Source organism: Carassius auratus, chromosome 3, assembly GCF_003368295.1.
Source record: "Carassius auratus strain Wakin chromosome 3, ASM336829v1, whole genome shotgun sequence".
Lineage (NCBI taxonomy): Eukaryota > Metazoa > Chordata > Actinopteri > Cypriniformes > Cyprinidae > Carassius > Carassius auratus.
This window is the reverse complement of record NC_039245.1, coordinates 3,391,993-3,416,159: the sequence shown is the minus strand read 5'-3', so window position 1 is coordinate 3,416,159 and position 24,167 is coordinate 3,391,993. Positions and strand designations below refer to the sequence as shown.

The 24,167-nt window shown below is 36.9% G+C and overlaps 1 protein-coding gene across 1 annotated transcript; it reads left to right on the top strand.

The window, feature by feature from the left end:
• Positions 1 to 1,593: 1,593 nt before the first annotated feature.
• LOC113043466 (vesicular glutamate transporter 1-like) lies at positions 1,594 to 24,167 on the top strand. The gene is made up of 13 exons (XM_026202882.1): positions 1,594 to 1,729; positions 9,799 to 10,051; positions 12,643 to 12,761; positions 18,534 to 18,648; positions 18,805 to 18,892; positions 19,087 to 19,173; positions 19,837 to 19,979; positions 20,149 to 20,298; positions 20,783 to 20,915; positions 21,436 to 21,546; positions 22,366 to 22,493; positions 22,602 to 22,671; positions 22,800 to 24,167. Exons 1-13 carry the CDS (start codon positions 1,668 to 1,670, stop codon positions 23,090 to 23,092), a joined length of 1,752 nt encoding a protein of 583 aa, XP_026058667.1. The 5' UTR covers positions 1,594 to 1,667; the 3' UTR covers positions 23,093 to 24,167.

The following is a 24,167-nucleotide window of genomic DNA, read 5'->3' as shown; positions in this document are numbered from 1 at the left end:
TAAACTTCTTAACTTTTAAAACTTTTAAATTTTTAAAACTTTTTAAGCTTTTCAAACTTTTTACATTTTTCTAACTTTCTGGCCAGGCTTTTTCAAGCCAACTTAAAGTTTGAAAACAAACTTTACTATCTAGTTGTATTTGCTGTTCTTCAGTTTCTTGGATGATGTGGAGGTGATGCTGCACTGGCACTCTCCAGTGGTTTATCGCTATTTGTGGAAGTATGTTGGTCTGCTTGGCATGCTGGGATTGCTGGCTGCTAGTCTTCTCCGCATGGTCTTTAAACGGCCCACTTACACAGCTTGGAACCACACCACGTTATTATACACTCTCAAATAAGATGAAACATTATGAACTAACTTCTATTAAAAAAAAAAAAAAAAAGGAATGGTGACTCTAAATACTTTTAAAGGGCCAAAAAATCTGTTGTAATTTACTCACCTTCATGTTTTTCCAAACTTGTATGACTTTATTTATTTTGAAAAAAGTTTTGTGTATTTTAACACATACACTGCTGTTGTGTAAACAGGATTGTTTAAGGATTTTGAAAGAAGTCTCTCATGCTTATTAAAACAGTAAATAAAAAAAAACTAAAGTATTATTATTATTATAAAAAATTAGATTACAAATATTATTAAAAAGTAATTTGGCACATTATTTCTTTCATTAATATTTATTTAGTTATTTCAATATATATATATAACAGCCTGAATCGACCTGTCTATATTTGTGTTGTTCGTGTGACCATACAAAAAAATATAGAAAGGTTGATTCAGTCTGATTTTATGTTATAATCATGAAAATAAGATTTTGACCTGAATAGGCTACCGGTTGGTTTAGATCCGGGATGGGGAACGTTGATCCTGGAGGGCCTGTGTCCCTGAAGAGTTTAGCTCTAACCCTAATCAAACACACCTGAACAAGCTAATTAAGGTCTTCAGGATACAGGTAGGTTTTTATTTTACAGGGTTGGAGCTAAACTCTGCAGGACAGTGGCCCTCCAGGATCAACGTTCCCTATCCCTGGTTTAAATGTTAGTTTATATGAAATCTTGCGTTTTCTGGCAAACGTATCTCAATTGTGTAAGCTATTAATTACCGTTAATGAATTTACAAATTATCGGTATAATTTAAATCTGAAAATATCTCTGTATTAAACACAAGGTGGCGATAGACTACACATAAATTATCACACAAGGACCTCAAGCACCATCACATGATGTTGAGAAACTCTGGCCCAAACACAACTTTTATTTACAGGTGACAAATTGTGATATTTACTGTAGCTAGATTATTACGGGCAGGTAACCTGATCAAGGTATATCTTTAAAAAAATTATATATATATATATATATATATATATATATATATATATATATATATATATATATATATATATATATATATATATATATATATATATATACATGCGCTCTCTCTCTCTCTCTCTCTCTCCACACACACACACACACACACACACACACATACATATATATATATATTCAGGACCTTGGACAGAGACAAAAAAAGAAAGCCAGTTAGATAACTGGTCCACAGATCGTGAGAGAAATCTGTGAGAGAAATCTGAGAGAGAGAGAGAGAGAGAGAGAGGGGGAGAGAGGGGGGCGCACGGGACAGGAGCACACCGGTCGGACTCGGAAGTCGCGAGGATGGAGATCCGTCCGGACCGTTTTAAGGCTCAGGCAGGAAAAACTTTGGGGAAAATACACAGGTAAGTATCTTAATATCCTGAAACCACTTGGTACTTTAAAAAGTTTACATTTAATTGTTTTATATTTCTCGATTGGTTTCTCCGTATTCTTGTTTAAAGGCGAAACATAGCGTTTAAAATTGTTAAAAAAAATTCGATATCGTGGTATTGAGAAAACATCCGTAATTCAAAGGCGATGTCGATGAGTTAAAGACAGTGACCGGATCTGACAGCTCATTTAGGCTATAGAAGACGTGCTGGTGAAACCGTATTATATCAAGTTTACTATCAAAAAAGTGATTAGGCCTATGCACTTCTCTATTGGTGTATTAAGACGTCAGGTGCCCACCCTTGTCGTGATTGAATCTCAGTCAAAGGTGTTCTTATGTAATGCGTCCACTCTGTTCGATTGAGAAGATTGTCCAGATGGATCAGATTAGTTCGCGGCTAACCTGGTGCCACAGACATCCGACGCGTGGCATTGGTGGCTTGCTCTCTAGTAGCCTATCTGTGCGCGTGAGCGAGTTCATTTTTCAAACGAACCTTTTTATTCCACCTGAGCATCAGGTAGGATAGTCCCGCGCATCACTGCACAGCTCGCGCGTCCCGGGACACACACACGCACACATACACATTCTGATTCCACGCGCTAGTTGTCAAAGCAGAGTTGACCAAATTTGATCTTAATACGCACGAGTACTAAACATAATACAAACGTCCCATACCGAAAGATAACAAGTATTTTAATACTATTAACAATAAACGTGTAAGAATGAATAATGAAGTAGGCTAGCCGAATTTATTTAATCAGCTGTATTATGTTTTAAAACTAAGTAGAAAGGAAGGAAGTATTTTGTCATGACAGATTAAGAAGATAAATCTTGTTAATTCGATAGGATATATCTGTTTTAGGCGCAAATTCTGACAGGATGGACTTCCCAAAAGGTCAAAGTACATCTCTTTCGAATAAGTTTGTCTAATGCCAGGGAAAATGTTTGATAACCACTAACATCATAGTCTTGTTATATATATATATATATATATATATATATATATATATATATATATATATATATATATATATATATATATATATATATATATATATATATATATATATATATATATATATATACATTTTATAGAGTTTTTGTAGAGTAGGCTATGTGCGATGTCCAGAGAGTCGTCAATGTTTAATGTCACTGACCATGCGCTTTTTCGCATACTTTTCCAATGGATTTTATGTAGAAACGAAACGTTTAAATCCAGTTCGAAAATAGCCCACGAGAAGCCAGTACACACCCACACACAGCTGTCGGCCCTACAAATCCCCGAGCGCCCCCTCCCCATCACTTCGTCGTCTCTCGCGAGCTCGCAGGATTAAGTGAAGGGTAGCACGCGCCGCGCGTTCTTTAGCGATGCCGCACGTGCGCCGTGGTGACCCTCTGGGACTGAATTTAATAGAAGTTTTTGAATAAAACGTGGTTTTGTCCGCATACTAGAAATCTTAAATCTGACCATCTGTGCCTTTTTAAGTGTGAAATTACAGGAATGGTAGGCTATCTGTGGAAAAGTTTGTTGATTTGGATTTCTGCCTCTCATCTTTAGCTGTGAGACTCTGTATCCCTGATAATATTCTAGAGAAAGCATCAGCAGCTGATTAATCATTTAAAGCTCAGCAATGCGTCTCCTTCTCCTACTGTTTGCCTCACAGGCTAGCAAACACACGCTTCACACCTGCAGTGTTCCCTCTGCTCACCTCACTCTTCACATTCAGTCATTCTTCACTGAGGGATAGTTGATTTTAATTATAAGAAAATGATCTTAAATCACACTTTTCACTGTTTATTGTCAATAACCAACATATGCCTCACAAAAAGTCAGTCATTTATCTTAAAAATAATTAACGGTTTATCCACAGAGTTGATGACAGTAAAAATGTTGACTCTTTTGTTTGGCAAAGGATAATTTCATAGCTTTATGATCCTAAATACGCAACCTAAATGCTTTTTTTCACACATAGTAAATAGACAAAACTACAGCTCGATGAGTTACAACTTGAGATTCATTCTGTGATTTATTGTAAAATAATTTTTGTTTAAAAATGATATTTACTTCAGTGATTTGTTTGAAAACCAAGTACACTAAGTTTTTATAAAATGTTATTTTTGATGAGACTATTTTAAGACTATCATTTCAAAATACGTTTTATTATAAATTTTCATGTTTTAAAACCGCTGATTTAAAGTACCAAATTATTAATTTAAGTGTTATGAAAACACTCATACATCTTGTACTCCTCAGTATTTTTGTTCCAAAATAAATTACATTTTTGTCCAGATTTCTGACTCATTCTGATTCCAACAGAAACATTTTAGGTCTTAAAGGGTTAGTTCGCCCAAAAATGAAAATTATGTCATTAATGACTCACCCTCATGTTGTTCCAAACATGTAAGACCTCCTTTTATCTTCAGAACACAGTTTAAGATATTTTAGATTTAGTCCGAGAGCTCTCAGTCCCTCCATTGAAGCTGTGTGTACGGTACACTGTCCATGTCCAGAAAGGTAAGAAAAACATCTTCAAAGTAGTCCATGTGACATCAGAGGGTCCGTTAGAATTTTTTTGAAGCATCGAAAATACATTTTGGTCCAAGCATAGCAAAAACGACGACTTTATTCAGCATTGTCTTCTCTTCCGTGTCTGTGTGAGAGATAGTTCAAATCAAAGCAGTCTGGAAATCCGGTTCGCGAACGAATCATTCAGTTCACCAAATCGAACTGAATCGTTTTAAACGGTTCGCGTCTCTAATGCGCATTTATCCACAAATGAATTAAGCTGTTAACTTTTTTAATGTGGCTGACACTCCCTCTAAGTTCAAACAAACCAATATCTCGGAGTAATTCATGTACTCAAACGGTACATTGGCTGAACTGCTGTGAAGAGAGAACTGAAGATGAACACCGAGCCGAGCCAGATAACGAAACAAAACATTGACTCGTTCACGAGTCAAGAACCGTTTCTGTCAGACGCGTCCGATTCGTGAACCGAGGAGCTGATGATACTGCACATGTGTGATTCAGCGTGAAGCAGACCGACACACATAGCGTCTGAACCGAACTGATTCTTTTGGTGATTGATTCTGAACTGATTCTGTGCTAGTGTTATGAGCCCAGGTAACCCGAAGGCTTGAATCAAGGGCAATCATCGCCAATGACGCCATTACGTCGAGCGCAAAAGAACCGGTGAAATGTTTTCTTCAACCGGTTTATTGAATCGAACTGTCAGAAAGAACTACTGGTGATCCGAACACCGATGCAACCAGTTCTTCACTCGTGAACGAGTCAGTCTATTGTTCGTTATCTGGCTCGGCTCGGTGTTCATCACAGCAGTTCAGTCAGTGTACTGTTTAAGTAAATGAATTACTCCGGGATATTGGTTTGTTTGAACTCAGAGGGAGTGTCAGCCACATTAAAAAAAGTGAACAGTTTAAGTCATTTGTGGATTAATGCGTATTAGAGATGCGAATCGTTTAAAACAGTTCAGTTCGATTTGGTGAACTGAATGATTAGTTCGCGAACCGGATATCCTGCTTTGATTTGAACTCTCTCTCACAACAGACACGGAAGAGAAGACAATGCTGAATAAAGTCGTCGTTTTTGCTATTTTTGGACCAAAATGTATTTTCGATGCTTCAAAAAATTCTAACTGACCCTCTGATGTCACATGGACTACTTTGATGATGTTTTTCTTACCTTTCTGGACATGGACAGTATACCGTAAACACAGCTTCAATGGAGGGACTGAGAGCTCTCGGACTAAATCTAAAATATCTTAAACTGTGTTCTGAAGATAAAAGGAGGCTTTACATGTTTGGAACAACATGAGGGTGAGTCATTAAGGACATCATTTTCATTTTTGGACGAACTAACCCTTTAACTAAAAAGTAAATTAAAACTTGCATTTACAAATAGGATGTGGTCAGCTAATGGTTCTAAGGTAATGTTTCCTAGATGTGCCAGGCACTATTTTGCACAGATTTATTCTTGCTCGTCATTCCTGTTTTACGTGTTGACTAGACGGCAAGAAAGATCTGAAAGCATGTGAAGGTCAGGCTGCTGGGATGTGTATACGTTTGCATGTGTGTGTGTGTGTGTCAGGAGGGGGGGGAAGTATCTCCCCAGGTGACACGGTCCCACTGAGACCCAATCTGTTCAATAGACACAGGGGAGGGTCAGAGGAGTTTGGCATAAAAACCACAGAACAACACTGATGGTACAACAGAAATGTGTGAGGAAAGAGATTTGTGAGTTTTAATCTGTTACCTTTATACAATATCATCAGAATTTTTAATGAAATGAATCAAACAAAGTCACAGAGACGAGTAAATTCAGAACAGCTCTCTACAAGAAACGGCTGGAAAATAGTGAGCTAAGATGATAAAAGGCAGAACAGAACAGAGATGAAGTGATGGTCAGAGAGAGGGGGGTTGGCGAGAGAAGTGTAGGATTATGTAATTATTTTGCTGTTGTGCCTTTATCCTCTTACAGCAAGATTAAATGGGAAAGAGTACATGTGTGTCAATGTATGTTTGATGTGTTTGTGTAGGTGTCAACAGAAATCTACATGTCTCGACTCAAAACTTGAATACAAATTCGCAACACTAATGAACCATGGAACATGCTCGTGCACAATATGAGACGCAGCATGATTTGGAATTCTGGATTGTCTTTTTTTTTCTTTTCTTTTCTTTTATATCTGTGATGGTCACATGGTGTAATACATGTTCATCATTAATAATCATAATGCTGTCCTGCAACATGCAAATACTGTCTTGGACTTTTCATTGTTGAAAACTGTGTTTATTTTGAAAAGGGAATATGCTGCACAAAAGATAAAATGTAAAATGATAAAATGTATAAAACAAACAATTTTATTTATTTAAATATATTTTTAATAAAATATTTGTATAATTATTATATTTAATAATGAGTAATTATTGTACTAATTGTAATTATATGCTATTTAATAAAATGGTACAATATTACTTAAAACATTTTTTAAAAAGTAATTAATAAATAAATAAATAAAAGATGGTTGTACAGTAGATGTTATGTGTAGTATGCATGTTATCCGGATATACTACATTCGTTATGTTGTAATTGTCATGTCATGTGACGAAATAGCATCAGTACGTATAGCGTCTCCTCGCTGCCATTCACAACTCCACTGAAAGCACACATAATCTTAAATATTAGGTCATCTGGATACTCCTCCCCTACTGTTTTATCAATACTGTGAATTTGGACATACTGTGCAAATCTTTTCATATACTATTTTTGTCTAGTAGGAGAGCAGTCATAGTCTGACACAGCCCATATATCCATAAATCATTAGGTGAAAAATACCCGGATGAAATGCTGTTTTGCAGAGATTAAAGGTCACTTTGAGGCTATGAGAGAGTAGTCATTTTACTTAGTTTTTGTTAAAATTTAGAATTTAGTTTAATATTTATATTAAACTATATTTACTTTATATTTACTGTTTTTACATTAATTTATAGTTGAAGTTTTAGTTTTGTTGTGTGTATTTGTAATAATCATAAATATTAATATTATATTTCTTTGGGAAAAATAAATGGCAAGGTGGGAATTGTATGACTAAGCATGTTGGCCTTGATACTGTCATTTGATGAATCTACAATATGCATATGAGATCAATAAATACTATTATCCATTTGCTGAAATAGTGCTGTTATAATGAGTATGCAGATGTGTTTGTGTCTGATCCAACTTTGGTACATGTGTGAGATATTTATAATATGCTGACATAGAAGTAGATGCTATTGGACAGGAATCTGTCAGCGTGTCTTTTGCCAATATAAAGTGTTTGTCGTGGCAAGGTCCTCATACCACCCTCTTCTGTTGTACACCTGTCTCTAATTAGAGAGCCTAAACACACACACACACACACACACACAGACACACACACACACACACACACACACAGACATTTACAGGTCAGCAGGTGCATCATGAACCATGGAACAAGATGCAGAAGTGCATGATCTGTAATCGTAGGTTATTTTGTTTTTGCAATGTTCACATGATTTAAAGAGGTAAAATGCACTGTAAAATAAATATTAATTACAGCCAACAGTCATTCTCATTAGTAGGTAGCATATGTGCTGCTGTTGGCAGCAATCTGTTTTTAACTAGCTTTAACCTTAATTATACAGCTTCCTGAGTGAATGTGTGTGAGTTATATTGTAGACAAACACTCACTTCTCTCCTCTTTTTCTCTATTTCTCTTTCATTCTACTCTGTCATTTTTTGTATTTATTATTTTCTCTGGAAGTCTTTAATTTCTGTAATCCTGATCTGAGGGGGATGCCACAGATTATCAGTGGATAAGAGATGGAATGAGGAAAGTGTAGGGGAGGGACATACATGAGTCATGGGAGGCAGAGGTTTTAGTTATAATTGAAATACATTGCTCTTTTTTTGAATGTCCATGAGACATCTTTTTAGTTTCTCTACAACACATCAATGCTGCAGAATGAATGTGCTCCTCAACATACGAACACACATGCTATCATCATTTCTCTTCACTTGTGTCTGAGTGTGTGTTGTTTGAGGTTGAGGGGATTATAAGGGATCTACTTATAGAGGTAGAGGGAGTGTATATATATATGTGTATGAGGTTTGTGGAGCTCAGAAATATATATATATATATATATATGAAATGAAAGTCACTTTTACTCTCTCTCTTTTTATGGAATATATTACATTTTAAGTTTGCACTTATTTGATAATAAATATTATTGCAAAATATTATAATTTCAAATAAAAAATTTCATATGTTTTAAAATGTAATTTATTCCTGTGAAGTAAAGCTGTCATATAACTTTATCTGAAACTATGCAACATTATAATAATAATTTGACTTTTTATCAATTAATTGCATTCTTGTTGAATAAAAGTATAATTTTTTTTTTTTTTAAATCTTACTGATCTCAAACTTTTGAATGGTAGTTACACACACACACACACACACACACACACACACACACACACATATATATACAGTATATCAGATTTAATGGTAAGCATTAGATAAGCTCTGCATTCATTTTGTCTGCACATTAAAATCATATACTGATTGTAAGCTTCAGAGCATATGTCTGTGAAAGTGTTTGCTTGTGTGCTTCTATGTAGGCATTTTTTATTGGCTGTAAACGTTGCAGACAGGTTGCATACCCAGATGGTCTCTCTTTAGGTCTCTGCTGGACTCGTGTACTCATGTACTGCTATCCAGTGAGACTCCTCATTCTTGTACCATGTCCCCTCTCCCTCTGTGTCTTCTTTCTGCATCCCACCTGTTTTTAGGTGGGTTTTGTGATGCAGTTATACGACCTATGAGGGTTCCCTAGTGTATGTGACTTCATATCCTAGCTTCATGCATGTTAAATGTATAGTTGATCTGGATCATAAAATATTTGAATATACAAACGCTAAGCATACGGTGCATAAACACCTAAACTGGTGGCAACATTTTTTGTATCAGTAATTTTCAGTGGGAGGTGTAGTGAGTAGTGCTCAGGACTGGTAACAGAAATTGACCTGGTTTGACCCCACAAGGAGCAAGACCTTTAATGGTCCTTTAAAGTACCATTGTGTCCTTGAATAAGACGCTTAACCTCAGAATAATTCAGAACTTTCCCTAAAAATGTATCTGGGTTAAAGTATTTATGACCTTTTGGCCCGCTAGGGCTTTTCTCGCCTGAAATAGTTAACAATGGATCATTCTGAACCTTGGGTAAAGGGTGTTCATATTCATAATCTGACCTTTCACATCGTACATTCCTAAACACTGGGTTAATGTTCTTACTTGCATGTTTGGGGTGTGCTACAACACAATATTTTTGTTTGACCTGTACAGTGTCTTCTTCACTCCAATTTGGATGTTTTCCTTCATAATTTGAAAATGTACACTTCAAATGCTGAAACAACTGTTTATACAATGCAGAATTTTATGTTCTTCATGTGTACTCAACTCACATTGGCGTTATACTTTCTGTGTTCACATCCAGACTCCTCGAGAAACGGCAGCAGAATGGTGAGACTATCGAGCTGTCAGCGGAGGGTCGTCCGGAGCTGGTGGAGGAGAAGGAGCTTCCCATCGTGGACTGCACATGTTTCGGGTTGCCTCGTCGTTACATCATCGCCATCCTGTCAGGCCTGGGCTTCTGCATCTCGTTCGGCATCCGCTGTAACCTGGGTGTGGCCATCGTCAGCATGGTCAACGACCACACGGTGTACTACGGAAAGAAACCTGTCATAGTGGTCAGTGTCACTGCTCAATTTTCTACTTAATTAATTAAAAGTGCATCCAGTAAAAAAAATTAATATAAAGAGTGGACAGAAAAGTCAGAAAAGGAGTCAGAAAATTTATTTGGAAACGGAACAAAGAAATAGTTGTTTGGCCATTTTTAGGTATATTATTGGCCTTTTTAAAATATAAGATACAAACGATATTCATTAAGCATGGATAAATACGTAAAGTGTAACAATTCAAATTACTCCAGGGTCGGTTTGTATCACAGTTTTGTCATCATATTGGTACAGTTAGGAATGTGTTATGTTTAGGGAAAAAAAATATTATGTCAAAAAAATTAAAATAAGAACAATTAATCTAACGACAAGCCACAGCACAAAGAAATATAAAATAGCAGATATACAAATAAAATAAACAGTACTTTTCAGGTTTTTTAGGTATGTCTATGCCGTATTTTCCGGACTATAAGTCGCACTTTTTTCATTTTTTGGCTGGTCCTGTGACATATAGTCAGGTGCCACTTATTTATCAAAATTAATTTGACATGAACCAATAGAAATGAACCAAGAGAAAACATTACCGTCTACGCACTCTATGCTGCTGAGTGCTCCTGTAGTCTACACTGAAACATAGAGCTCCCTCTCGCGGCTGGAGACAGTAATGTTTTCTCTTGGTTCTTGGTTCTAAATAAATGCGACTTATAGTCCGGTGCGACTATGTTTTTTCCTCATCATGACTTATTTTTGGACTGATGCGACTTATACTATATATAATAGAAATTTAATAAAGTCTATTGTAAAATAACACTGCATATTTGACTGTATAAATTTAAAAATGAATCCTTATCAAAGTTACAAAAGCTATTCAATCAAGAGCAATTAATGATTTCTTGTCTTTTATTGTTTGATTAACATTAAACGTTTTAAGACAATGCACGGATCCAGGGTATCAGGGTATCTGTACGTTCAACCGACTCTGTCTGCTAGGAAACTCACCAAGAGTTTTTTGAGAATTGGTCCATTCAAGCAGAGCCGGATTATCCATAAGGGCACTTGGGCCAGTGCCCAGGGGCACCAACCATTCACAACAACTAGGGGGGCTCCACATGACACAAGCTTTAAAAATATTTTTCATAAATTGTTTAATTATTAACTTGAAATTCTTGAAATACCATACATAACTCGTTTATGAACACTAACTTAACAATAATAATAATAATAATGTAATGATAAAAACTTCCTATTCATCGGGAAGAAGGAGGCGGGAACCGGCGGACAATCAAACCATTTTAATAATTAAAAAATAAACACAAAACAGCGCACCAGCCCCTCACGGACGACTGGTGTGCGCAAATAAAAGCCAAAACATAAAATATGGTCCAGGCCTGGTCCTCTCTCGTCCTTCACGGTCGTCGCTCCAGTTTTATATCCTTCCATCTCCTACGTGGGACTCGATACCGACGGTGGGGCGCAGGTGTAGCTCATCTCCAATCACTACACCTGGCCTCACTCCTCGTTCCCACGCCTCTCGGCCCCCCCCCCACTCGCCACAAATAATAAATTATAAATAAATAAATATTACATGACCACCATCAGTCCCCCCCTTCCGTCCCCAATCTGTCAGAGTTGAGTTGGTCCACAACAAGTACGCGCAAATGTGTCATTTTTTTTTACGGCTACAGAAAATGAATCAAAAGTGCCCAGGGGACACTACACTGTCTTAATACGGCCCTGCATTCAAGCACAAGTCTGGAAAGAGAGTTCAATTTTGCGTGCTCTCTGAGACGCAGGTTTGATGTTTCGGATGAGTGCACACACAAATCTTCTCACTGCGTGCGTGAGTTCTCATTCGCATCTTCTGGCTCAGGCGAGGCTTAAATGAGTTTAGTTTTAATCAGAGATAGCATCGTGTGCTGTTCATGCCTCACCTGTGCATGTGTGCTATCAACACCCGGGTGATGACGGCATAAATGATTCGTCATATTCGAGCATAGGGCCCTCGCATTAAACAAGTTTACAAAGTTACTGGATTGTCCACACATAAATATATCCAAATTGACTTTTTTTGTAATTATATTATTTTTAATAAATATAAATGTATTATTATACAAATTTTAACAAATGCATTTTATGATCTTTTATTGTTGTTGTTGTTGTTATTAGCCTACTTTATCTTAGTTTTATATTTACTGATTTTATTTTACTAATTTATTGATTATTTCTCTCCTTTCTCCTATTCCTGCTCTACTTTTCTTTTTTTTTTTTTGCAATTGTAACATGACAGAAAAAAATGTGAGGTAAATTGAGGTTATTTGATGCTTTGAAGAATGATGTGTAATAATTTTTCTGTGCAAGTAGTGCACTTTGACTGAAGTATTCTCATATTTGTCACACTGCGCTGCTGTGTTGGAGCACTGAGTAAGGAACGAGGAGACATGGAGAATACTTCAAATGAACAGACTTTAATAAACATCCAAAGAAACCAGGAACACAAACATAGCAAGGAAAATGATGTTCAATATCAGAAGCAGAACTAAGAACAGGGGAACACCTCAAATACACATGACAAGACGAGTATGACTCTGTCTTTTCCCACCCAGGAGGCTCAGTTCACATGGGACCCCGAGACAGTAGGGATGATACATGGCTCATTCTTCTGGGGTTACATCGTCACACAAATCCCCGGGGGATTCATATGCCAAAGGTTTGCCGCAAACCGGTAAGCTGATCAGCAAATTGATTTTTTGTTCTTTCCCTCAAGAGTTTTATGAATGAAAATGTGTTATTTAAGTGGGAGGAGTCTGACTGAGTCAAATGTCCAGTTATGCAAATGTGTATCTTTTGCACTGGCTGTTGTTCCATTGTGGCAGCTCACCCCACATATGATTACAACCCCAATTCCAGAAAAGTTAGTACATTTTGTAAAATGCAATAAAATCTTTAACTTTCATTTAATTGACAAAAGTACAAGAAGATATTTCCAAAGTTTTCACTGAACAACTTAAATGTATTTTGTAAATATAAACAAATTTTGTTTTTGATGGCTGCAACACAATCCAAAAAAGTTGGGACAGAGGCTAAATAAAAGTGAAAAGGATAAAGAATATACAAATTAAACTGTTTTGAAAGAGTTCACAGTCAGGTTATGGATTGGTAATATACTGAACAAAATTATGAACGCAGCACTTTTGTTTTTGCCCCCATTTTTCATGAGCTTAACTCAAAGATCTAAGACTTTTTATATGTACACAAAAGGCCTGTTTCTCTTAAATTTGTCTAAGTCTGTGTTAGTGAGCACTTCTCCTTTGCCGAGGTAATCCATCCACCTCACAGGTGTGGCATATCAAGATGCTGATTAGACAGCATGATTATTGCACAGGTGTACCTTAGGCTGGCCACAATAAAATGGCACTCTAAAATGTGCATTTTAAAAGTGACTGCAGGAATGTCCACCAGAGCTGTTGGCCATGAATTGAATGTTAATATCTCTATCATAACAATCTGTTTGCACACCTAAAGAATTTCTGCACAAATGGTCAGAAACCATCTCAGGGAAGCTTACCTGCATGCTCGCCGTCTTCATTGGGGTCTCGATCTGACTGCAGTTCGTCATCGTAACTTACTTGAGTGGGCAAATGTTCATATATGATGGCATATGGCACTTTGGAGAAGTTTTCTGATCAATCCCAGTTTTCACTGTACAGGGCAGACAGCGTGATTGGCGTCATATGGGTGAGTGGTTTGCTGATGTCAGTGTTGTGGATCGAGTGGCCCATGGTGGCGGTGGATTATGGTATGGGCAGTGTATTATGGACAACGAACACAGGTGCATTTTATTGATGGCATTTTGAATGCACAGAGATACCGTGACAAATCCTGAGGCCCATTGTTGTGCCATTCATCCATGACCATCACCTCATGTTGCAGCATGATAATGCATGGCCCCATGTTGTTAGGATCTGTACACAGTTTCTGGAGGCAGAAAACATCCCAGTTCCTGCATGGCCAGCATACTCACCGGACATGGCACCCATTGAGCATGTTTGGGATTCTCTGGATCGGCGTATACGACAGCGCGTTCCAGTTCCTGCCAATATCCAGCAACTTCACACAGCCATTGAAGAGGAGTGGACCAACATTACACAGGCCACAATCAACAACCTGATCAACTCTATGTGAAGGAGATGTGTTGCACTGTGTGAAGCAAATGGTGGTCACAACAGTTACTGACTGGTTTTCGGAGCCCCCATACCCCCCAGTACAGTAATACTGCACATTTTAAAGTGGCCTTTTATTGTGGCCATGTCTAATCAGCATCTTGATATGGCATACCTGCTACTTTATATAATATTATGAAAAGATTCAGGGAATCCAGAGAAATCTCAGTCTGTCCAGGGCAAGGCAGGAAACCTCAGTTGAATGTGCATGACCTTTGAGCCCTTAGATGGCATAAGAAACTGTCCTGCTATGGTGTTAAATAGAGCCACATGGGCTCAGGAAAACTACTGTCACTTAACAGTCTGCCGCTGCATCAATAAATGTGACTTGAATCTTTGTTACTCTACAGGAGATAATTATACATTAATTATATGCAGTGATGCCGCAGGGTTCTCTGGTCCAGAGCTCATCTCAGATAGTCAAAAAGACAGTGGAATATTCTTTCTGGAAAAAATGGATATTGAGTTTCCAGTCTCAAAGACCAAAGGGTCCATCCAGACTTTCATTAGCAACATATGCAAAAACAAAAGGTGGGATTTACAAAAACAAACTTGATGGGAAAATTTGCGCACCTGCACACAAACTCTGACACATGCGTGCTGACTTTTTTTAACTGAAGAGAGAAATGTAATGAAGTAAACGACGATTTTAAACTCTGTTTTCATGTCAATATACACATTTACATTATTCCACTCTCATTAATGGAGATAAGCACTGGTCAACTGACAAAGTCATTACGTAGAAATTAAAACAAAATTATACAAATCTATTTGTAGAGGATGTGCTTGAAAACTTTTACAGTGGCATGCTATATTTTAATGACAATGAGGAGTGTGCCAAGTGCACAATAATTCAAGTTATTAGAAAATATTTTTAGTGAGAGCAATGATCAATGATGCGCAGACACTGCTGGATTCGGTGGTCGAATGGTCCATTATCCGGTTTGAATAGGTCCAGTGATAATAGCATACAGTACAACTACTGCTGCACAGAGGTGATGTCATGTGAAGGCATCTCCACAACATTATGAAAAATAACACTGTATTTGAAGGATACAACTTGACGAAATTGGTAAGATTGGCACATCTTTCCACAAAAATTTTAATTGTTTAAAACAATTTAGGCAAGGCAAGGCAAGTTTATTTATATAGCACATTTCATACACAATGGTAATTCAAAGTACTTAACATAAAATAAATAATCATGAAGAAAAAATAATAACAAAAATAAAAACAAGCAATTTTAAAACATTCAACAGATGCACAGCTAAACAGATGAGTTTTAAGTCTAGATTTAAATGTGACTAGTGTTTTAGCACATCTGATCTCTTCTGGAAGCCGATTCCAACTGCGGGCAGCATAGTAACTAAAGGAGGACTCCCCTCGTTTTGTGTGAACCCTTGGTATTTCTAACTGACTCGATCCTAATGATCTGAGTGCTCTGTTAGGTTTATATTCAGTGAACATATCTGCAATATATTTTGATCCTAGGTCATTGAGTGACTTATTTACGAGTAAAAGTACTTTAAAATCAATCCTAAATGTAACTGGAAGCCAGTGTACATTTGAACCATTTGAGTACCATCCAAGAAAGCCCGACCCAGTTTTCGAGTCTCTTTAGTAGTACGTTATGATCGACATTGTCAAACACAGCACTGAGATCTAGCAATACCAGCCATATTTTGCCAGAGTCAGAATTTAAGCAAATATAATTTATTATCTTAAAGGGGGGGGGGGGGTGAAATGCTCGTTTTCACTCAATATCCTGTTAATGTTGAGTACCTATAGAGTAGTACTGCATCCTTCATAACTCCAAAAAGTCTTTAGTTTTATTATATTCATAAGAGAAAGATAGTCTGTACCGATTTTTCCCGGAAAAACACGAGCGCCTGGAGGCGTGACGTGTGGGCGGAGCTAAAGAATCACGAGCGCCAGTAGGCTTTTGCTTTGAGAGCGTCTGGAAGCTGTGACATTACCGTGAGGGAAAAACCATCATCCAAAACAAACCATGGCTAACAGTCAGATTCAGCTGTTTATTTATGATCCAGAATCAGATCCAGAGGCTGAAATTTAACAAGAGCAGCATCAGCAACGACGTCTCTATGTGGTATGTACTGAAACTGTATATATTTGCTTAGCGGTTTTGGAAAATTACTAAGTTCCACTTTGTCGTCTTTTTTAAAAAAAAATTTAAGCTGTACATGTGGAAAGTGCAGTTCGATGACAACATCGCATGTTGTTTACTTGATGTGCTTACGCGCCGATAGCTAAGTTAACAACACAAAGATATTTGAAGCAGTTTTACTCACCGCATGCGGTTCCAACACACGATCGTAACCCTTTTTCGTTGGGATTGCATCATCCTTAAGAAATAAACGATACGCAAATCCGGCGTCAAACTGGGCCTTGTTTGTAAAACAAGCATCTTCGAAATGCAGGGAACAAACACAAACACTTGCACAACTCCGTTGATGCTCTGTAAAAATAAACTCCATCCACTGGTCCCTTAATGCAGATTTTTTTGGTAATCTGTGCAGGGTTGTCTTGCCCTGGCAACCAAAAACACACTCCTTTTGTGAGATTTCGCGGCGCTCTTGCTTTGATCAGTGAAGTCTGTTGTGCTCTCAGTGCTCTGCTATACGGGAGCGCGCTCTTCCGGCAGACGTGCCCTTAGCACCCATATAAGGAAATTCCGCTCCATCTAACGTCACACAGAGCCATACTCGAAAAAAACTTTCCGAAACTTGTGACAAACCGGAAGGAGTATTTTTGGAACAGAAATACTCCTTCAAACGTACAACTTAATTTTTGAAACTTTGTCCATGTTTAGCATGGGAATCCAACTCTTTAACAGTGTAAAAAACTCAGTATGCATGAAATAGCATTTCACCCCCCCCCCCTTTAATGAGTGCTGTCTTTGTGCTGTGATGCGGTCAGAAAACAGATTGAAAATTGTCCAGGTATCAATTTGAGTTTAAGTATTTGTTCAGGTGATTACAAACTACTTTTTCTATAATTTTGCTGCCTATAAAAAGAAGATTAGATATTGGTTTATAATTGCTCAGAATGGTGTTATCAAGATTGCTCTTTTTCAGGAGGGGCTTAACAACTGCAGTTTTCAGGGCGTTTGCAAATGTCCCAGAAAGAAGTGAGGCATTCACCACTTCTAAGAGATCTGCTTCTAAACAATTAAGCACACTTTTGAAAAAAGATGTGGGAAGTGTGTCAAGATAGCAGGTTGACGATTTTAGGTGCTGCACTATTTCTTCCAAAATGTAGCTATCAATTGCTTCAAGAAGACATACAGTAGTATCTTTTTGATATTGTGGCCAAATCTGTCAGACCTCTGCATTGCAATTTAAATACTATTTGGCCAGTGGAAAAGAATGAGCTCAACTATATTCTAGAATATTTAGGATCTGAGAACTATTTTCATATATTAATTCTAAAACATAACAAGGATAGAACATATTGGGTGATTTTTAGCAATGAAGATTGTGTATGTCACAAATTACATTCATAGTCCGTACCTCATATTCCCTTAATGTCTTGTACCTTTGACGGTGTTAAACATGGTGTCACGTGGATGAGAATACACATGTAAATGATATGCAGATGAGGTTATGCATAGTAAAACATGGCGTTGAAAGCTCCATATGGTGGTTTTGGGAGGAGTCAGGGTGAAGATGCACATACACACAATCTACCCTGACTGGGATTTATACAGGGATTTTTGCATTTGGTTTTATAAATCTGAAGTCTTTTGTGTGTATGCAAAATCTAGCTTTTGTGCCTACGTACACTTTTAGGATGAAATATACAAAGAGTTTTATGAGACCTTTTTTTGTATCCATCAAAATCAAAATAATTATATATTTACAAAATAAATATCAGTAAAAGTTGGCCAGTGAAAATGTTGGAATTTTGTTTTCTTTGTTTTCTTCTTGAAGAGAATGAACAAATAACATATTTTTGTTTTTATTGTATTTCACAAAACGTCCAAACCTTTCCGCTTTTGAGGTTGTAAAAAAATTACATGATTGTACTAATAACTAATAAAATTATATAATGACAGTGTGTGTTCAGCAAAAGCCAAAATTGCAACATTTCTGATCCTGTTGTAATTTAAGGTTTGCTTATATACAGAGATAATAAACCTGATGAATATTCAGTGAACTGAAAAAGACTGCCAGCCCCAGTTGATGAGATATTAGCATGGTATTTGACTGGGATTTGGCCTCAGTTGACTGTACTGCGTGTGTGTTTGGTCTCAGGGTGTTCGGCTTTGCCATTGTGGCCACATCGACACTGAATATGCTGATCCCAGCAGCAGCAAGAGTTCACTATGGGTGTGTTATCATGGTCAGGATTTGCCAGGGGCTTGTGGAGGTATGGCATCTGTGTGCATGCGTGGATTTGTGTGGATCTGAAGTACTCTGAAATATTAATGGTTTAATATTTATTCATCCAAATGCATAGCATCACAATCTTTTGTTACCATCATGGTTGCATACACATTAAATCAGTTTATTTCTCTACTGGAAGGGCGTGTCATATCCTGCATGTCACGGCATCTGGGCCAAATGGGCTCCGCCTCTTGAAAGAAGTCGATTGGCAACAACAGCGTTCTGTGGTGAGATGTCTGTCAATCATTTGAATCCATAAATTATATACTGTACACCTGCTGATATAATCAATAGAAATCAGTTTTAGTCTTTAATGAATGAACTTGAATCAGTTTTTGATTTTGTTAAATGCTGCAATTAATGATAATGTTAGTGGATAGCACTAATAAGAGGAAGCATACTAAGAAACTGTATGTTATAGGTTCATATGCTGGAGCTGTTGTTGCAATGCCTTTGGCTGGAGTCTTAGTCCAGTACACTGGATGGTCCTCAGTGTTTTATGTGTATGGTAAGTAGCATATACATACAGCATGTTATTTTAATTCTACACTATTTAATATATTATTTAATATAAACTTTAGTTTTTTTAATAAAGCAAGTAAAACCAAACATTTTAATACACAATATATAATATACACTATCACTCAAAGGTTGAGGGTCAGTAAGATTATTTATTTTCCTAATATGTTTAATCACAAGGATGAATAAAATTAGTCAAATATGACAGTAAAGACATTTATAATGATACATAACATTTTTTTTATATTGTTCTTTTATATTGCACTTTATATTCATCACAGATTCCACAAAAAATATCAAGTAGCACAACCTTTTGCAACACTGATGATAACAAGAAATGATTAATCAAATCATCATATCAGAATGATATCTTAAGGATCATGTGACACTGAAGACTGGAGGAATGAGTCAGAAAATTCAGCTTTTAATAAACTAGATTTTAAAATATATTTTGAAAAAGAAAAGTTATTTTAATTTGTAATAATATTTTAATATTTCTCAATATTATTGATTTTACTGTTTTTTTATCAAATAAATGCAGCCTTGGGGAGCTTGGTGAAACTTATACTTTAGAGTATATATATATATTTATATATAATGCATAATTGTCATTATATAAAATAATTCTTCTCATCCGTTTCTCTTTTCACAGGGACTGTTGGGATATTCTGGTATCTTTTCTGGATTTTAGTTTCCTATGAGAGTCCAGCTGCTCATCCAACCATCTCACCAGAGGAGAGGAAGTACATTGAGGATGCCATCGGGGAAACCACTGGCCTGGTCAACCCTCTGCAGGTACAGGCATTATTTCTCTCTCTGAATCACTCTTCCACACATTTTCCCTCTCACTGTCACACACACACACACACACATACACACACAATAAATCTTCTATCATTTCACAATTGCTACATGCTGCAATGTTCTGGATATGTTTGACCTCTGCTTTTTTGCCACCCTGCAGAAATTTAACACTCCCTGGCGGCACTTCTTTACCTCCATGCCCGTGTATGCCATCATTGTGGCCAACTTTTGCAGAAGTTGGACATTCTACCTGCTCCTCATCAGCCAGCCCGCTTACTTCGAGGAGGTGTTTGGCTTTGAAATCAGCAAGGTGAAACACACACACTTAAATTAGCGAAGTGTTCATGATGCTCTGCAACAGTGCTTCTGAACTGGCAGGTCACAATGCAAAAATAAATCATAGGTCTGTTATGACATGTTGCAGACAGCAGGAAAAAGCAATGCTAAATATAAACAATAAAATACCAATGCATATATATAAGAAAACAACCTGGACTACGGTAAATATCAGTTGAAATCAGAATAAACATGGTTTTTGTGTTTTGTGCTGTGAATTACTGGCTGCCAAGAATATTACACATTCATAAACTAAAACTGTTGAATGGCTGCTGTGTCATGCTAATAAAAATGTATAGTAAAAATGATAATTATAAAAAAAAGAGGTGTTTATAAGTAAAATTTATCCTAAAACAAACCAGTTGAGGAACACAGTATGCACTGTTTAGTACTGTGCAGCTGGATGAAGATATTTTTTTTTGTCAGTAACTACTCTTTCTGTTCCTTCTGTCGCTCAGGTGGGGATGGTGTCTGCACTTCCTCATTTAGTGATGACCATTATTGTGCCAATTGGAGGACAACTTGCCGACTACCTGAGAACACATAATTTAATGACCACAACGAATGTCCGAAAACTCATGAACTGTGGAGGTAAGATGTAGATAAGGTCAAATATATATTCATTTTACCCAAGAATATAAGAGATCTGTCTTTATTTACTCACCCTTAAGGTTTTTTATCTTATTTATTTTTTACTTTTAGCACTATAATAGGACCAACAGAATGATATGAGCCTTAATAAACACCCATACTATAATACATATAAAAGCCAGCACACAAAGTGTTTTAAATAACAGAGGGTGTGCAGAGGCAGAAACTGCATATAGGTGTTTGATGCCAGTCCAATTACAGTATCTGCCTATTTTTGCTCTGTCTGGTCCTGCAATGGCAGCTGGGGCATTAACCACTGATGCGTCAATGCATGACACACTCACTCTCTCTCTCACAATCATCTGCACACACAACATACAAACACACATAACACAGATACAGATGCACCAGAGCATGCAGGAAATTGGTGACATTGGTATATTCAGACACAGGTACACCATGACACACAGTAAACCTTGTATGTTTTATCCAATACACTGGACTGTTGTGTGTGTTTTAGGGTTTGGGATGGAAGCCACTCTACTCTTGGTTGTTGGTTTCTCACATACTAAAGCAATAGCCATTTCCTTCCTTGTGCTGGCTGTTGGCTTCAGTGGATTTGCAATTTCAGGTTAGTAAAAAAAAAAAAAGAACACAATAAAGAACTCACTTAGCTTTTGTGTACACTACCATTCAAAAGTTTGGGGTCATGCTTTTAGTGTCTTATGCTTCCCAAGACTGCATTTATGTGATCAAAAATAGTAATTTTTGATCACATAGATGCAGAAAAAACAGTAATCTTCTGAAATATGATCACAATTTAAAATAACCGTTTTCAAGTGTATATTCAGCATCAGTACTCCAGTCTTCAGATCCTTCAGAAATCATTCTAATGTGCTGATTTGCTGCTCCAGAAACATTTCTTCTTATCATCGATGTTGAAAACTGTTGTGCTGCTTAATATTTCTGTGGAAACCATAATACTTTTTACCCCAGAATTCTTTGTTAAAACAGAAAATCTTTTGTAAACAGAAATCTTTTGTGAGATGAAAATTGTCTTTATTCCCATTCCTGATTTAATGCATCTTTGCAGGAGAAAAGTATTAATTTCTTTCAATGATCCCAAACTTTTCGACAGTACTGTACTGTATATCACTCGCTGCTTCCTTTGAGGCCAAAAATTATCCTTAGTTACTCAGATTCATTTTCTATGGAAGCATATTCGTGCCCTTTTTATATAAAAAAAAGATAAATGTAGGATAAGGATTATAATAAAATATAAAAAGTGACGTTGTGAGATATGAAGTAACATTGTTAGACATAAAGACACAAAAATCTCATTGTGAGATATAATTTCGCAACCATCAGGAATAAAGTTGCAATTGTAAGATATTAGAGACATGTTAAGATGCATGACAAACATATTCCTCTTACGTTCTTTCTCTTTCAGGGTTTAATGTGAATCATCTTGATATTGCTCCACGTTATGCCAGTATCCTGATGGGAATCTCCAATGGAGTGGGAACTTTGTCAGGAATGGTGTGTCCTCTCATAGTTGGAGCCATGACCAAACATAAGGTACAAACTAATATCACACAAACTTCACATGCCAAATAATTGATTTCTGTTTTTAATTGGTTTTATTTACTTACTTTTTCTTTTTTGTTTTTTTTTTTTTGCCGGCAGACACGTGAAGAGTGGCAATATGTCTTCCTCATTGCAGCACTGGTGCATTATGGGGGTGTGATCTTTTATGGTATGTTATACTATGTTCAGCTAATCATGCAAACGTGTTTAAATCTCTTTTTATTTCACAAATAATGAAGATTCTAAATTATTTTTGTCATTTCTCTCCTGAAATGCTGGTTTTGAATATGTTCTCAGGGATCTTTGCATCAGGTGAGAAGCAGCCATGGGCGGATGCTGAGAATACCAGTGAGGAGAAGTGTGGCATTCTGGGAGAGGACGAACTGGCCAATGAAACAGAAGAGCTGTACAGGACTGGTGGACAGTATGGGGCTATAAACAATCCCCATGCTGGGGGTCCGAACGGAGGAGGTGCTGGGGCAGGATGGGTATCAGATTGGGATAAACCAGAAGAATATACTCAACCAGTCGAGACAAATAGTTATTTACATGCCAGAGAGGGAGAGAGAAAGAGAGCTCACATACAGTAGTGGGAAGAAACAGAGTCGATGTTTAAGAGTAAGAGGAATAAAGATCCATGCAGAGTGAATAAATCGACACAGTGAGTGAGCGAATGTGTGAATAAACAAGCGAGTGTCCAAACTGATGATAAACTGATAATGTGATGATTGTTCTATAAACCTACACACAGAAGATGTGAGTCATTTGTGTGTCAGATTGAGAAAACAGTGGCGCTCTGTGAATTATATGTTCAGTATTATAGGCTTCCTGCCAAAATCACTGTAATGCACTTAAAATGACACAGTGATGTTAGACATGTTTATGGTTGTGGTGTACGAGTATACAGTATATGAGCTTGTGTGTGTGTGTGTGCTCATGGTGAGTGTGTGTGTAAGTTTCCGTACTGTGCTCAGTTCCTTTTGTTTTATCCAGTGCTTTAAATGGTTTAAAAGGGTTCAAGCAAATCTGTGGATGTTTAGATATTCATTCGATCATAAGTTTGTGCACTTATATCCTTATAGCCCATATCCTTAAAGGGACAGTCACCGAAAAAGAAAATTCTGTCATTATTTTCTCTTTATGTGGTTTATAAGTTTGTTTATATATATGTGTGTGTATGTGTGTGTGTTAAATATTTTAATATATTTTAGAAATTAGGTTTAATACATTTTGGGCTAAACTAGTCCTTTAAACATGACTGAATGTGTGTGTGAGTTTAAACCACCCAGATATTCATCATTGGGTGAGTGCGAAAGTGTGTTTTCATCCTTTGATGTACTATATTACTCAGATATACACATTTTCACACAGTACATGCACACATATTCAATAAATCTGTGGATAAATCTGTTTTTTGCATGTTTGAAGTTTTACTGATATTACTACCAGGTAAATTTATAGTCATTTACACAGTGTATTTACATTTATGCATTTGCAGATGATTTTTTAATCCAAAACTATAGATGGGAATGGAACCCATGACATTGGCATTGCTGATACCACACTCTGCGGTTTGAGCTACATGAATGCCAAGAGTCCAAATATACAGACACACACAAACACAGAAATAAACAAAATCCCAGGTGAAATACAAGGAGGAAGTGC